The sequence below is a fragment of the Euprymna scolopes genome, chromosome 17 (genome assembly GCF_053919585.1).
Source record: "Euprymna scolopes isolate OS-2025 chromosome 17, ASM5391958v1, whole genome shotgun sequence".
Lineage (NCBI taxonomy): Eukaryota > Metazoa > Mollusca > Cephalopoda > Sepiida > Sepiolidae > Euprymna > Euprymna scolopes.
In genome coordinates this window covers 116,816,299-116,828,554 of record NC_136498.1, presented here as the reverse complement: position 1 = coordinate 116,828,554, position 12,256 = coordinate 116,816,299, and the positions used below count along the sequence as shown (strand labels likewise).

Genomic DNA, 12,256 nt, shown 5'->3' with positions numbered 1-12,256 from the left:
CTTGGGAGAGGGTTTAGCTTCCGGTCCTTAACTTTAAAAGGCTGACCTTTAAAAATCGATACTAAACATTTATAGTTATCTATTGAAAATGCATGCATTTATCTATAAGATCGATACATATTAGCCATAGTTTGTACTTATATTCAAAGTGATCTCTATTAAGTAGCAGTCTTATATCTTTCTTTCACTCAGATGCGGCAAAGTATTGGTGATTGTCTTTACATGAAAACTAACACCTGAATTTTAAATCGTACCCTAACTCTTTATACTATGATTTTTCCTATGTATTTATTAATCCACAAACCATATTTAATCCTTGTTGAACCCTAGTAGATATTAACCTTAAATCTACACTCCTTACTCAAAACGTGCGAATAATCCACACGTTCCAAACTTAATCCTGAAATACCTGGCTTTGAAACAAGCATGGGGATAACCCTCTCGGTGCTCATAGACCCGTAGATCTGGCTAGGTCATCTATCTAGGAGAAGAAAAACTCCGATGTTAAACCTGTGCCATTGACCTCATACGTCGACACCAGATGGTCAACAATCTGGTCAACAACCTCCTTAGAGTTGGAGACTCTATCAAATCACCAGTTTACAAACCTAAACTGCTTAAGAAGTAGATAGGCTCTGCCTATCGCATGACTTTTATACTCCTTCTTTGCCTAGCCAGGAGCAGAGGTGCGATCGCAGAAAATCATTAGAGACGCTCAGTGCTTAGCCTTGTTTCCTGACTAGGGCAATGAATGCTGTCACCCACATCCACCTCATTCCCTTCTCCTAAACTTGGGCATTTTGGGGGTGCTTGTTTACCATGTATGCTAACATGATTGGACTAGGTCACTCTTGTCTGACAGGTTTAAGGGTACCGGTTTGACAGTTTGTCAAGCTACTGCATTCTGACTAACAGTACAGGAGCCTTAACTCTTTGGTAGCACTTAGAGCGACTGCTCCATCATCAGTTGTATAATATCAGGATGTTTGTAGTGCCATGTTGCGCATGGAAAGGGACCTTGCACTCATCTCTGTAGGGAATTTCCGAGGCCACATTCCTGTGAATGAGGAGTTGGCTGATGGTCTACTTACATATCCGTTTTGTTTAGCACCTCTCACCCTAAACTGAAACTACGAAATAAAATGAAATGACAGCTTATTCCAAAATAACGATCAAACCAGACATACACTCGAACAATGCTTTGCCTCCTCCCTTGAAGCTCACATTTATAAATATCCATCGACTTAGAACTAACTAAGATGAAATAGAATCTTTTCTCCATGCAAACTCCCTAGATATCTTAGCGCTAAGTGAAACTAACTTGCACTCCTCCATCCCTTCTAACCACTTTAACATGTCTGTTTATCTTCCACTTTGTCGTAAGAACTCTGACAGACATGTGCACGAACTTGGAGCCTATATTTGTAACACCCTCCCCATGATTAGGGAATCTAAACTAGAATCAGATGACCAGGCTTACATGTGCTTTAAACTAGTTTTACAACATAGCGTTAGCTACCTGTATTTTCTTTATCGCTCTCCCTCGACCCAGGACTGTACTCAGGACTATATCAATCATGTTTCTGACAGCATACATGTAGCACTTTCTCTTGATACGAGCACTCAAATACATGTATTTGGTAGCTTTAATGCACACCACAGTAATTGGCTTGACTTCTCTAACCACACAGACACAGCTGGTAGCATCATTCATAACTTTTCTATATGCTATTCTTTGATACAGATAGTAACATTTCCGACCTAGATCATCAGGACAAGCAAGCCTCACTTCTGGACCTATTTATGACCACAGTTCTTGAGGATTGCGTAATAAATGCCCATTGCCCTTTTGGGAATGCTGATCAGTAGACATCACTCTAAACTCTCGATCCCAAGTTGAAGAGCCATTGATAAAAAAAATAAGTACAATACAATAAGATGGAGTATAATACCATCAGATTCCCAATAGGTAAATAACTTTTCTTTTCTTGCGGAACAGTGTGCAAATGAGACCACTAAATGGTTCAAAGCAGTAATTGAAGCACATGTTCCCACACGGAATTCTATAGCAAACCCCACTCTCCTCAATGGTTTACTTCTACTTGCATCACTTCCATTGCTCAAAGGCAGCATGCATACTGCAGATTTATCCAAAATAAGTCCAGTACAAACAGAAAAAAGAAGTAATTGTAATAAAGAAATAGCGATAGCTAAGAGAAAATATACCAAAACCACCAGAAAACACATCGAAGCGTAGAAATTAGGAACTCGTAATTTCTGGAAAATCTACAACAGTGTAGTAAATAATGGGCAATCAACAATTCCCGCACTATCCAACAATCATGAGGTTGTTTGCACGGCAACTGAGAAAGCTAAAATGCTTGCCAGTCAGTTTGCCTCAAACTCCACACTGGACCCAGCAAACCACCCCCTCCCTGAGAATCCTTTGCGGGCAGAAACCACACTAGATGATCTGAAAATCACCCCTTCTCAAGTACATGATATCATAAAAAACAAACATCTCAAAAGTATGTGGACCTAATCTCGTCTCGGCTGTACTATTAAAAAAATGATGAAGTTGCTCCAGTTCTCTCCAAACTTTTCAACAAATGCCGTAATGAATCTTGCTTCCCTGACTGCTATAAACTGCTTCCATGGTACCAGTTTACAAGAATTCTGGCGAAAAACTGACCCATTAAATTATTGCCCCATTAGCTTCCTCCCTCTTTTTGCCAAAATATTTGAGTCCATAATTAACCATGCTCTAGTCCACCACCTTACAGTGACTAAACCATTCAATATGGATTTAGGCAAGCCTATTTTACTGCAGATATCCTAACTGTAATCTCTGAACATATATACCATGCACTGGATAAGGCAGGGGAGGGAAGGACAGTAGCCCGAGATATATCTAAGGCTTTTGACAGGGTATGGCATGATGGTCTTCTCATGAAAATCAGATCCTACAGTATTACTGGACGAATACTTAACATAATTAAATCCTTCTTAAGAGAAGAATCCAGGTTGTCCTTGATAGTCATACTTCAAAACAATATGATATAAATGTAGGTGTACCTCAGGGGTCTATCCTTGGACCTTTATTATTCCTAATATTCATAAATGACATCCCTAATAAAATTGTCTCTGAGATGGGCATATTTGCTGACGAAACCATGCTCTATAACAGGCACAAGGAGAAAACGAATGAACCCAGATCTAAGCAATGGCAGAAACACTAGAGGAAGACCTCTAATCTGTAATGGAATGGGGTCAAAAATGGGGTAACGTTCAATTCTGCCAAGACTAAGCTTATTTTCTTTAATAATTACAAGAAATCTTCTCAACCACCAATAGCTATGGTGAAAAGCTACATTACCTGAAAGTACTTCATTCAAACTCTTTGGCTTAACGTTCACAGGGAACATGAGTTGAAACAGATAGATTGAGGGCATTGCCAAGGCTGCTGCCAGGAAGGTGGGTTCTCTCTACCGTGTTAGAATGTTACTTATGCCTGAAAGTATCCTGTTCCTCTATAAGGCCACCATTTTCCCATGTATGAAGTATTGTGATCACATTTGGGCTGGTGCATCTGCTACTAGTCTCTCGCTTCTGGACAGGGTCCAAAAGAGAGTCGCCAGCCTAATAGATCCTGAACTGTCATCTAAGCTTCAACCTCTGTCCCATCGACAACATGTTGCATCCCTCTGCCTGTTTTACAAGTATTTTAATGGTAGATGCTCTGACGAACTACAAGCCATTGTATGCCCTCGACGTAAATAGCCCGACAAACCCGACAAGCAGCAAAGTCCCACCCCTACACAGTAGAGATCTTCAGATGTCAGAAAGCCTTATATTCTAATAGTTTCTTCACCAGAAGTGCTTGACTTTGGAATTCCCTCCCAGGTGCCTGCTTCTCCAACTGTACTGACATGCAGAAGTTCAAGTGTAACTCTCTACATAGTATCCCTTCAACTTATGTCCTATATAGTAGGCTCCTACATCAAAGTGGCACTGTGTCTTGTTTGGAGAAAAAAAAAAGATTATCATTCGGTGATAATCTGCTAAAAAATGTTTAAAAAAGAGACGGAAATAAATAAAATAGACGGGGGGGGGGGCAAGATTCTTCAGGTAGACCAATACAGAAATTTATCAATTTTATCGAAAACTACTCTCGTTATTCAAGAATCTTTTTAATTTCATTTTTTTTTTGTTGCTTGTTCTTTTGTTTTTGAAAGGAGATATAGCTTTTTTTTAAAAAAAAAAAAACTCCCCCTCTCTAAATTATATTTAAAATATATTAAAATTTTTCTTTTTCTTTGTGGGTGGGGGGACTCTTTTTAAAACTATATCTCCCTCAGTATTTTCTTTAATTTTCTATTTATGAGCCATCATCGAGACTCCCAAGATGTAATTCTCTCATGTCGGACATTTATTCTTGTTCTCACATAATACTCGAGACTACTTGTTTTTTTGTAGTGAATAAACGCTTTAAGATAAGTTACACCGCTGAAAACATAGCCAGTTAGGTAGGAAACGAACACTTATAAAATCGATTTGATCTTTTTTAAAACAGTAAACAAGTAAAAATATATTTTTAAAAATATTATAGGGTGTGTAGTCTCCTTTAAAAACAATATCTCCTTTAAGAAAAAGTCATAAAATGTGTTTTCACTCGATATTTTATTCAATATAATGGACCAATTTTCTTACCTAGCAAAAATGGACTAGTTTTCCGTGGACGAGTCTTCCGGATATGAGGATATGAGCCATTCATTGAAATTCCATGGAATAAAGAAAAATCTTTAAATATTTGTATTTCTTGTCGTATTCGTTTGTAGATTTTAATTTACAGAATTTAATTCCATATTTTTACTTTTACCCCCAAAATACCCGTTTAAATTTAATTTCATTAAAATTATTTCCGAATCAATCCTTTGAATTGTTGAATGGTTTGGTGCTCATGCGCTTTTGTTACCGTGCTATTTAAAAAAAAAAATAGTATTTTCAAGTTAAATTGCAGCTTTACTATATATTTATTATTATTATTATTAAATTGTTAGGTGAAAGTACAGAATAGTTTCAAAACACCCTCCCTTCACCATGTTAAGAATTTCTTGCTAAATGATAACGTTATTTCAGCACGGTAACATAAATGCACAAGTACCGATATTTTTAATCCTATTAGACAATTTGGTGTTTGTTAAGTCGACAGATCGATTTTTTTTAACTATGTCGTTTTCAGCAAAAACAACAATAATTACTTGGCCTTCGGGTCAAGATCAAAGTGTTTGTGCCTAATTTTGTTGTTTAAAAATCTTTTGTTTTTTACTGAATTGTATTTTCAAAATTTTTAAAAGCAATAAAATATATAAACAAGATCAAAGTGTAGTATCTTTTTTGTTTTTTACACGTCAATAAAAAATGTTTTAAAAACTGGGAGTTAAGTAGGACGTCCCCCAATATGAAAGGGTGAATGCCGTATTATGGTGAAAGATACTAGCTGGGAGAAACTTTTGATTTTGTTTAGTTCTGGAGTGACAAGGATGACCAACGACCCCCACAATCCCCCCTTTTGAGTTGGCCATGTGCCTAAGTTTTTTGTTCATCGTTGATTTTGACTATTTTTAACATGAATAAAAGATTTAATATCTCAAAGTGTAGTATCTGTTCTTCAGATGCAGTGCAGTGCACTTCAATTTCTTATTCTCTGTCAGTGGAGGAGAAATCCTTCACGACTGAGACAATTTTTATTTTTGTTCCTTTTCTCCACATTAAAAAACGACCCAGGTGTCTAACTCTGTCCCGTGGGGAGACATTGTAAATAGGAACAACAATACTTACTTAATTGCCATGTCGAAAATAGTAATGTACCCAAATATCACGAAAATTCATCAAGTAGAAAATTATTTATAGTTAAAAGTAATTTTGGTGCTTATGCACTTTTATTGCCGCGAATGCCGCGCTATTTTTAAATAGTTTTTTTTTTTTCAGGTTAAATTCAAGTTTCACGATATCTTTTTTTTATTACTAAATTGTTATGTTGAAGCATAGGATAGTTACAAAAAAAAAAACTCTCCTTCCCAGGTTAATAACGGCTTTCAAAATAATAACGTTATTATTTCAGCAACGGTAACAAAAGTGCCTAAGTAGCGTAATTTTTACGAAAAATTGGGGAAATGGCATTTTCCTTAGATGTGAACACCTTGGAGATTGCGAATACAGGGGACATACTTATTTCCCTTTCCGCTACTGTAATGGCTGACGTTTTGTTTTACTTTTATCCGATAGCGATATACTTTTTTTTTTTACTAAAAACACAATAGTTATTTTATTCCATGAATTTTCGTCATTTTTGGATATATTACTATTTTCGACACGACAATAAAGTAAGGGTTGTTGTTTTTGCTTAAAAAAAAAATTGATATGCCGACTCTCTTATCTTACCTTTTTAATATAATTTTTAGATTTCAATGTAATTATTCCGGTATCATGTAGCCATAAAAATTTTAGGCGGACCTGGACGAGAATCCCCCGCTCCTAAGAACGGCTTTCAGAATAAACACCTTCAACCCAACCTACCTTCCTATTTTAAAAACGGCTTTCAGAATAAACACCTCCAACCTCCTCATGTTAAAAACGGTTTTCGGAATAAACACCCCCACCCTTTTCATGTTAAGAATGGCTTTCGGAATAAAGAACCCTAACCTCCCCATGTTAAGAACAGCTTTCGTTTTTTGTGGGGGTTTTTTTTTTTTTCAATTTTTTTTTTTCAGTGGATTATTATTGATTGGACACTAATATATCGAGGGGGTGATTCTCATTCAGGTCCGCCAACTTTTATGATAAAATTATTAATTGAACCAACGTATTATAAAACGTCAAGTGTAATTGTTAAGTTAATAATTTTTCATCCTTGTAAATACATTTCCCTATAATTATATTGGATGTAAATTGCATTCGAAACTTTCAATCTTTGAATTTTAAATCCTAAGAATTTTGAAGTCTATTTAAATGCCTTTTTTTTCTTCTTTTTTTTTAAAAATTACATTTTCACCCCAAACAAGGCACATTGCCACTTTGTTGTAGGGGACTACTATCAGGGACATAAGCATCAGGGATACTGTGTAGGGAGTTGGGCAGCAAGATGTCGGTTCACGTTGCACTTGAACTTCTGCATGTCAGTACAGTCGGGGAAGCAGGGACCCGGAAGGGAATTCCAAAGTCTAGCTGTTCTGAGGAAGAAACTACTGGAGTAGAAGGCGCTCTTGCATCTAGGGATCTCTACTGTGAAGGGGTGGGATTTAGCTGCTTGTCGGGTTTGTCGGGGGTATTTATGTCGAGGGGGCACAAGTGCTTGCAGTTCGTCAGAGCATTCACCGTTAAAGTACTTGTAGAACAGGCAGAGGGATGCAACATTTCGTCGATGTGACAGAGGCTGAAATTTAGCTGACAGTTCAGGACCTATCAGATTGGCGACTCGCTTTTGAACCTTGTCTAGGAGCGAGAGACTAATAGCAGATGCAATGCACCAGCCCAAACATGACAACAATACTCCATACATGGACGAATGGTGGCCTTATAGAGGTACAGGATACTTTTGGGTGTTAGTAGCTTTCTAGCACGGTAGAGAGAACCCACCTTCTTCAGCGGTCCTGGCAATGTTCTCAATGTAATTGTTCCAACTCATGTTTCCTGTGAACGTTAGACCGAGGAGTTTAAAAGATGTACTTTCAGATAAAGAGTCATTGGCCATTGCTATTGGCGGTAGGGAAGGTTTCTTGTAATTATTGAAGGAAACAAGATTAGTCTTGGCAGCATTCGACAGTTTAAAGGCTTCTAAATTCCTTTAAAATTTATGCGCTTCTACACTATTGGAGCGAAATTTCGGAAATCGTAAAACTGAATTTCACATGAAAACGTATTTTTAAGATGGTTATATCCAAAAATTATAAAAATCGATAAAATTATGAAAATGGGATAAGCTAGAAAATTATTTATTAAGGAAAATAAAAAATAGAATTTGATGAAAACGATCGTAAAATACAGGAGAGTTCACAAGAAAGGCAATTTTCCGTTTCGTTTTAAACAAATGGCGGCAATTTTTCACCTACTACCACGATTAAAGTTGTTTTTCCAATAATTCAATAATATTCAGGTAATTCTGACTGCATAATTTGGAAGTTACCATTGTTGACAAAAAAAATCAGTTGAAACCATTGTTTTTTTTTTTTGTTTTTTTTAATCTGAAAATTTTATTTATCGACTACAAAATCTCGTTCCAATAGTGTACAAGCGCCAAAATTTGGTGCTTTTTACGCACTTATTGCACCGACGGTGATATTTTTAATAGTATTTTATCTTTTATTATTATTATTATTATTATTATTAAACTGTAAGGTGAAAGCACAGAATAGTTACAAAAGACGCTCCCCTCCCCATGTTAAGAATGGCTTTTAAAATAATAACGTTATTATTTCAGCACAGTACACATAAGTACCAAGATTTCAAAGGGTTACAAAGTAATTCGTTACTTTTTTTTCTTTTTTCTTTATTTTTCTTTTCAACTTCACAAAAAAAAAGAATAACGTGTTCGGTTTGTTTACAAAGAAACTGAAAGGTATTCCGATGGATTCAATTTTGCAGTGAATTTTTTTAAACTCGGTTTCTTATTTTGAGCTATTGCATTTTTTTAAATTATAATACAAATTCGATCTATCCTATTAAAAAAAAAATGTGTAAGTCACGTAGGCAGGACAAAACATGCACAAAATACACGAAAAGGTAATTCTACAGTTTATCGCCGAAAATGGAGACGCCGTTTTTTTCGGGCACCTGTCATTAGAATCAGAGGGAGAAATCAGTATTTTAAACTCGGACCGAAGTAGGAAATAAATGACAAAAAAATTAAACTAGATATTAATTACTCCAGGAAAAAACTATGAAAAAAGGTAAATAAAGAAAGTGAAAGAGAACATATATCCGTAATTATTTAATTGAAAATGTTTTGATTTAATTAATGAAAACGGGAAAGTTTTTCATGAAACGTATATATATATATATATTTTATTATTAAAAACACAAAATGAAAATGACATATTTATAATTGTTTAAACTGGGCGAGCGTCATTTGAAAAACCAAAACCTCTATTGTAATGTATCAAAATATTGTTTAAAGATATTTATTGAAAAGTCTGCGTAAGAAAATATAATTTTAATAAAACAATTTTGTAATTTTTTTTTTTTTTTTTTTTTTTTTGTCATTTATTTCCTACTTCGGTCATAGTTTAAAATACTGATTTCTCTCACTAATTTTAACGACAGGTGCCCGAAAAAAATGGCGTCTCCATTTTCGGCGATAAACTGTAGAAGTACCCACGAAAATTATTAATTGAACCAAATGGTTATAAAACGACAGCTAATATTTGTTAATGTAATAATTTCTAAAATTATACTGAATGTAAATTTCTTCAAATCTTTTAATTTAATGCTCATAATTTTTAATGTTTCATGAATGTCTTTCTATTCGACAGTTAAAAGACTTCTAAATCCCTTTAAAAAGTGCTTGTACAAAGAAAGGCGACAAATCAAACAAAAGAGATAAATCGTTAAACGATTTTTTTAAATTTAATTGTTAGGTGAAAGTACAGAATAGAGCGGATCTGAACTAGAATTGCCCCTCCCCCTCCAAGAATGGCTTTTGGAATAAACATCTTCAATCTCCCATCTTAAGAACGGCTTTCGGTTATTTTGCAATTTTTTCAGTGGATTGTTTTTGATTGGTCAATAATATATAGGTGGGGGTGTCTCATTCAGATCAGCCCAGAATAGTTACAAAATACCCTCCACATGTTAAGAAAGGCTTTCTAAATAATAACGTTATTATTTCAGCGCGGTACAATAAGTGCAAGAGTACTGCCGGAGTAGCCATTCAGTTAAACAACAAACACAAAAAAACTACTTTAATTAAATTAATTAAAATTTTAATAATTGCCAGTTCTATTTTCGTAAATTTATACTAAAAATATTTTTTAAATAAGAAAAAAATAATTAAATAACGAACAATAAGCAAAAAATTGGGTACTAGTGCACTTATGCTGAAATAATAACGTTATTATTTAAAAAGCCATTCTTAACATGGGGAGAGGAAGGTGTTTTGTACCTATTCTGTACTTTAACCTTACAATTGAATAAAAAAACATATCATAAAACTTTAATTAAACTTGGAAGTACGATGAAAAAAATAGCGCGGATCAGTAAGTGCATTAGCACCAAAAATTGAAAGTAATTTAAAATATTCTTTCTAAAATAAGCAATCTGAGTCATGTCCCCTGTTTCTGCAATTTTATTTTTAAAAAGCGATCTGTCGCCTTTCTTTGTACAAGCATCAACTAAAATTTCAAAGAGTCACGAAGTAATTCATTCTTTCTCCCCCTTTTTTTCTCTCTTTTTTTTTCGGCTATTAACAAAAGATTAACATGGCTGACTTGTTACAAATGAACCGATGTGCATTTTGGTGGATTAAATTTTACAGTTCATTATTTTTTATTTTTTTTTTTAAATCGGATTCGTAAAATTTTGATTCATTTTCTTGCATTAAAAAAAAAAAAAGGAGAGACATTGATTCATTCAATTTTTCAATAAAATAAAATAAAAATATGTAAGTCACGTAGGCGCGAGAAAAATACACACATGCACATGGAAAGAGGGCACACAATTTTCTTGAAATCTATCTGACTGATCCAATCCATTACAAAAGATGAGAAGGAATTGTGTTCTATATTTAAGAATGTCATAAATTTGATATTTCAAATAAAATCGATTTTTTTTTATGCTGGATAAAAATATAAAATAAAAAAGAAATCGGAAATCATTTTTTTTTTTTTTTTAAGCAAAAGAGTTTGTTTAAAAAAAAATCACAGATCAACTTACAGCTTGATTCAACTTGGTTGGTAAACTACAATTGTTTGGTTGTTGTATCTGTCTGACCTTTGAACTGTTTGAATCCGTTTGAGGTTTCTTCTTCATCAACGACGTTTCGGGATTCCTCGTCGCCCTGATAATGGCAACATCATCTCGGGATGTTTGAAATGACGACAACGATGACTGCATCTCCATCATAAGTTTCCTTTTTCTTTCTTTCTTCTTTTTTTTATTTTTTAAATTTTCCTTAGCCTGAGTTTACCGGGGGGGGAAAGGGAGGGGTAAAAGGGGGGCCCTAAAATATCCGAAAACCGTGAAATTGACGAGTCAGTCTATCATGATGGCATACATTCCGTTTTTCCGTCTCTCGCCTATTTTATTCTCAAGCAATTTCTTTTCTTTTTGTAAGACGCGCTTTTTCCTTTATTTTTCCCGAGCCGCACGCTAAAATCGCAGTGTCAAAATTGAGCAAGGTCAGACAAGCTCAAGAAGCAGGCAGACGAACCGGTGCTACCATTCACATGTCCCTTGGTTCAAAGAATTCCGCGGAAGAATGTTATCGGAAAATATCGAATATACCACTAAGTTCTATTTGCCGCAAATAAGTTATAAAATTTAAAATGGTGGACGAGTTATATATATTTGGATGATGGTGAGAATAGTAGTCCAAATAATCTAAATAATAAAAATATATAACATATATAAATATATATATATATGATTTATACGCACACACACATAATTATATAATATATGACATATTTTGTATATATATGTATATATATATATGTATATATATATGTATATATATATACTATTATGTATATACTATTATATATGTATGTATATACTATTATATATGTATGTATATATATACTATTATATATGTATGTATATATATATATACTATTATATATGTATGTTATTTTGAACCGAGAGAGAGACTTAGCTGTCGTACAAAGCTAAGACTCTGTAACATCATATTTGTATAGATACTCCCTCAGGCATTTAGGCTCATGGATTTTAAATGTCTGAGGGAGTGGCACTCGTCTGACAAGACGTTGCAGACATCATATATGTATGTATATATATATACTATTATATATGTAGGTATATATATATATATACTATTATATATGTATGTATTTATGTATATATATACTATTATATATGTATGTATATATATATATACTATTATATATGTATGTATATATATATATACTATTATATATGTATGTATATATATGCTATCATATATATATGTATATATATACTATTATATATATAACTACCCGTTCACATACACTTTACTATATATATATATATATATATATAT

General features: G+C 34.0%; 1 protein-coding gene across 1 annotated transcript in view; it reads right to left on the bottom strand.

Moving 5' to 3' along the window:
- LOC145296921 (membrane progestin receptor beta-like) overlaps positions 1 to 11,435 on the bottom strand; it is a 175,332-nt gene extending 163,897 nt beyond the window's left edge. Inside the window, exon 1 of the mRNA XM_080143110.1 lies at positions 10,930 to 11,435. Within this exon, the coding sequence (XP_079999236.1) occupies positions 10,930 to 11,118 (189 nt within the window). The 5' untranslated portion in view covers positions 11,119 to 11,435. The remainder of the gene's footprint in view (positions 1 to 10,929) is intronic.
- Between the last annotated feature and the right edge of the window lie 821 nt (positions 11,436 to 12,256).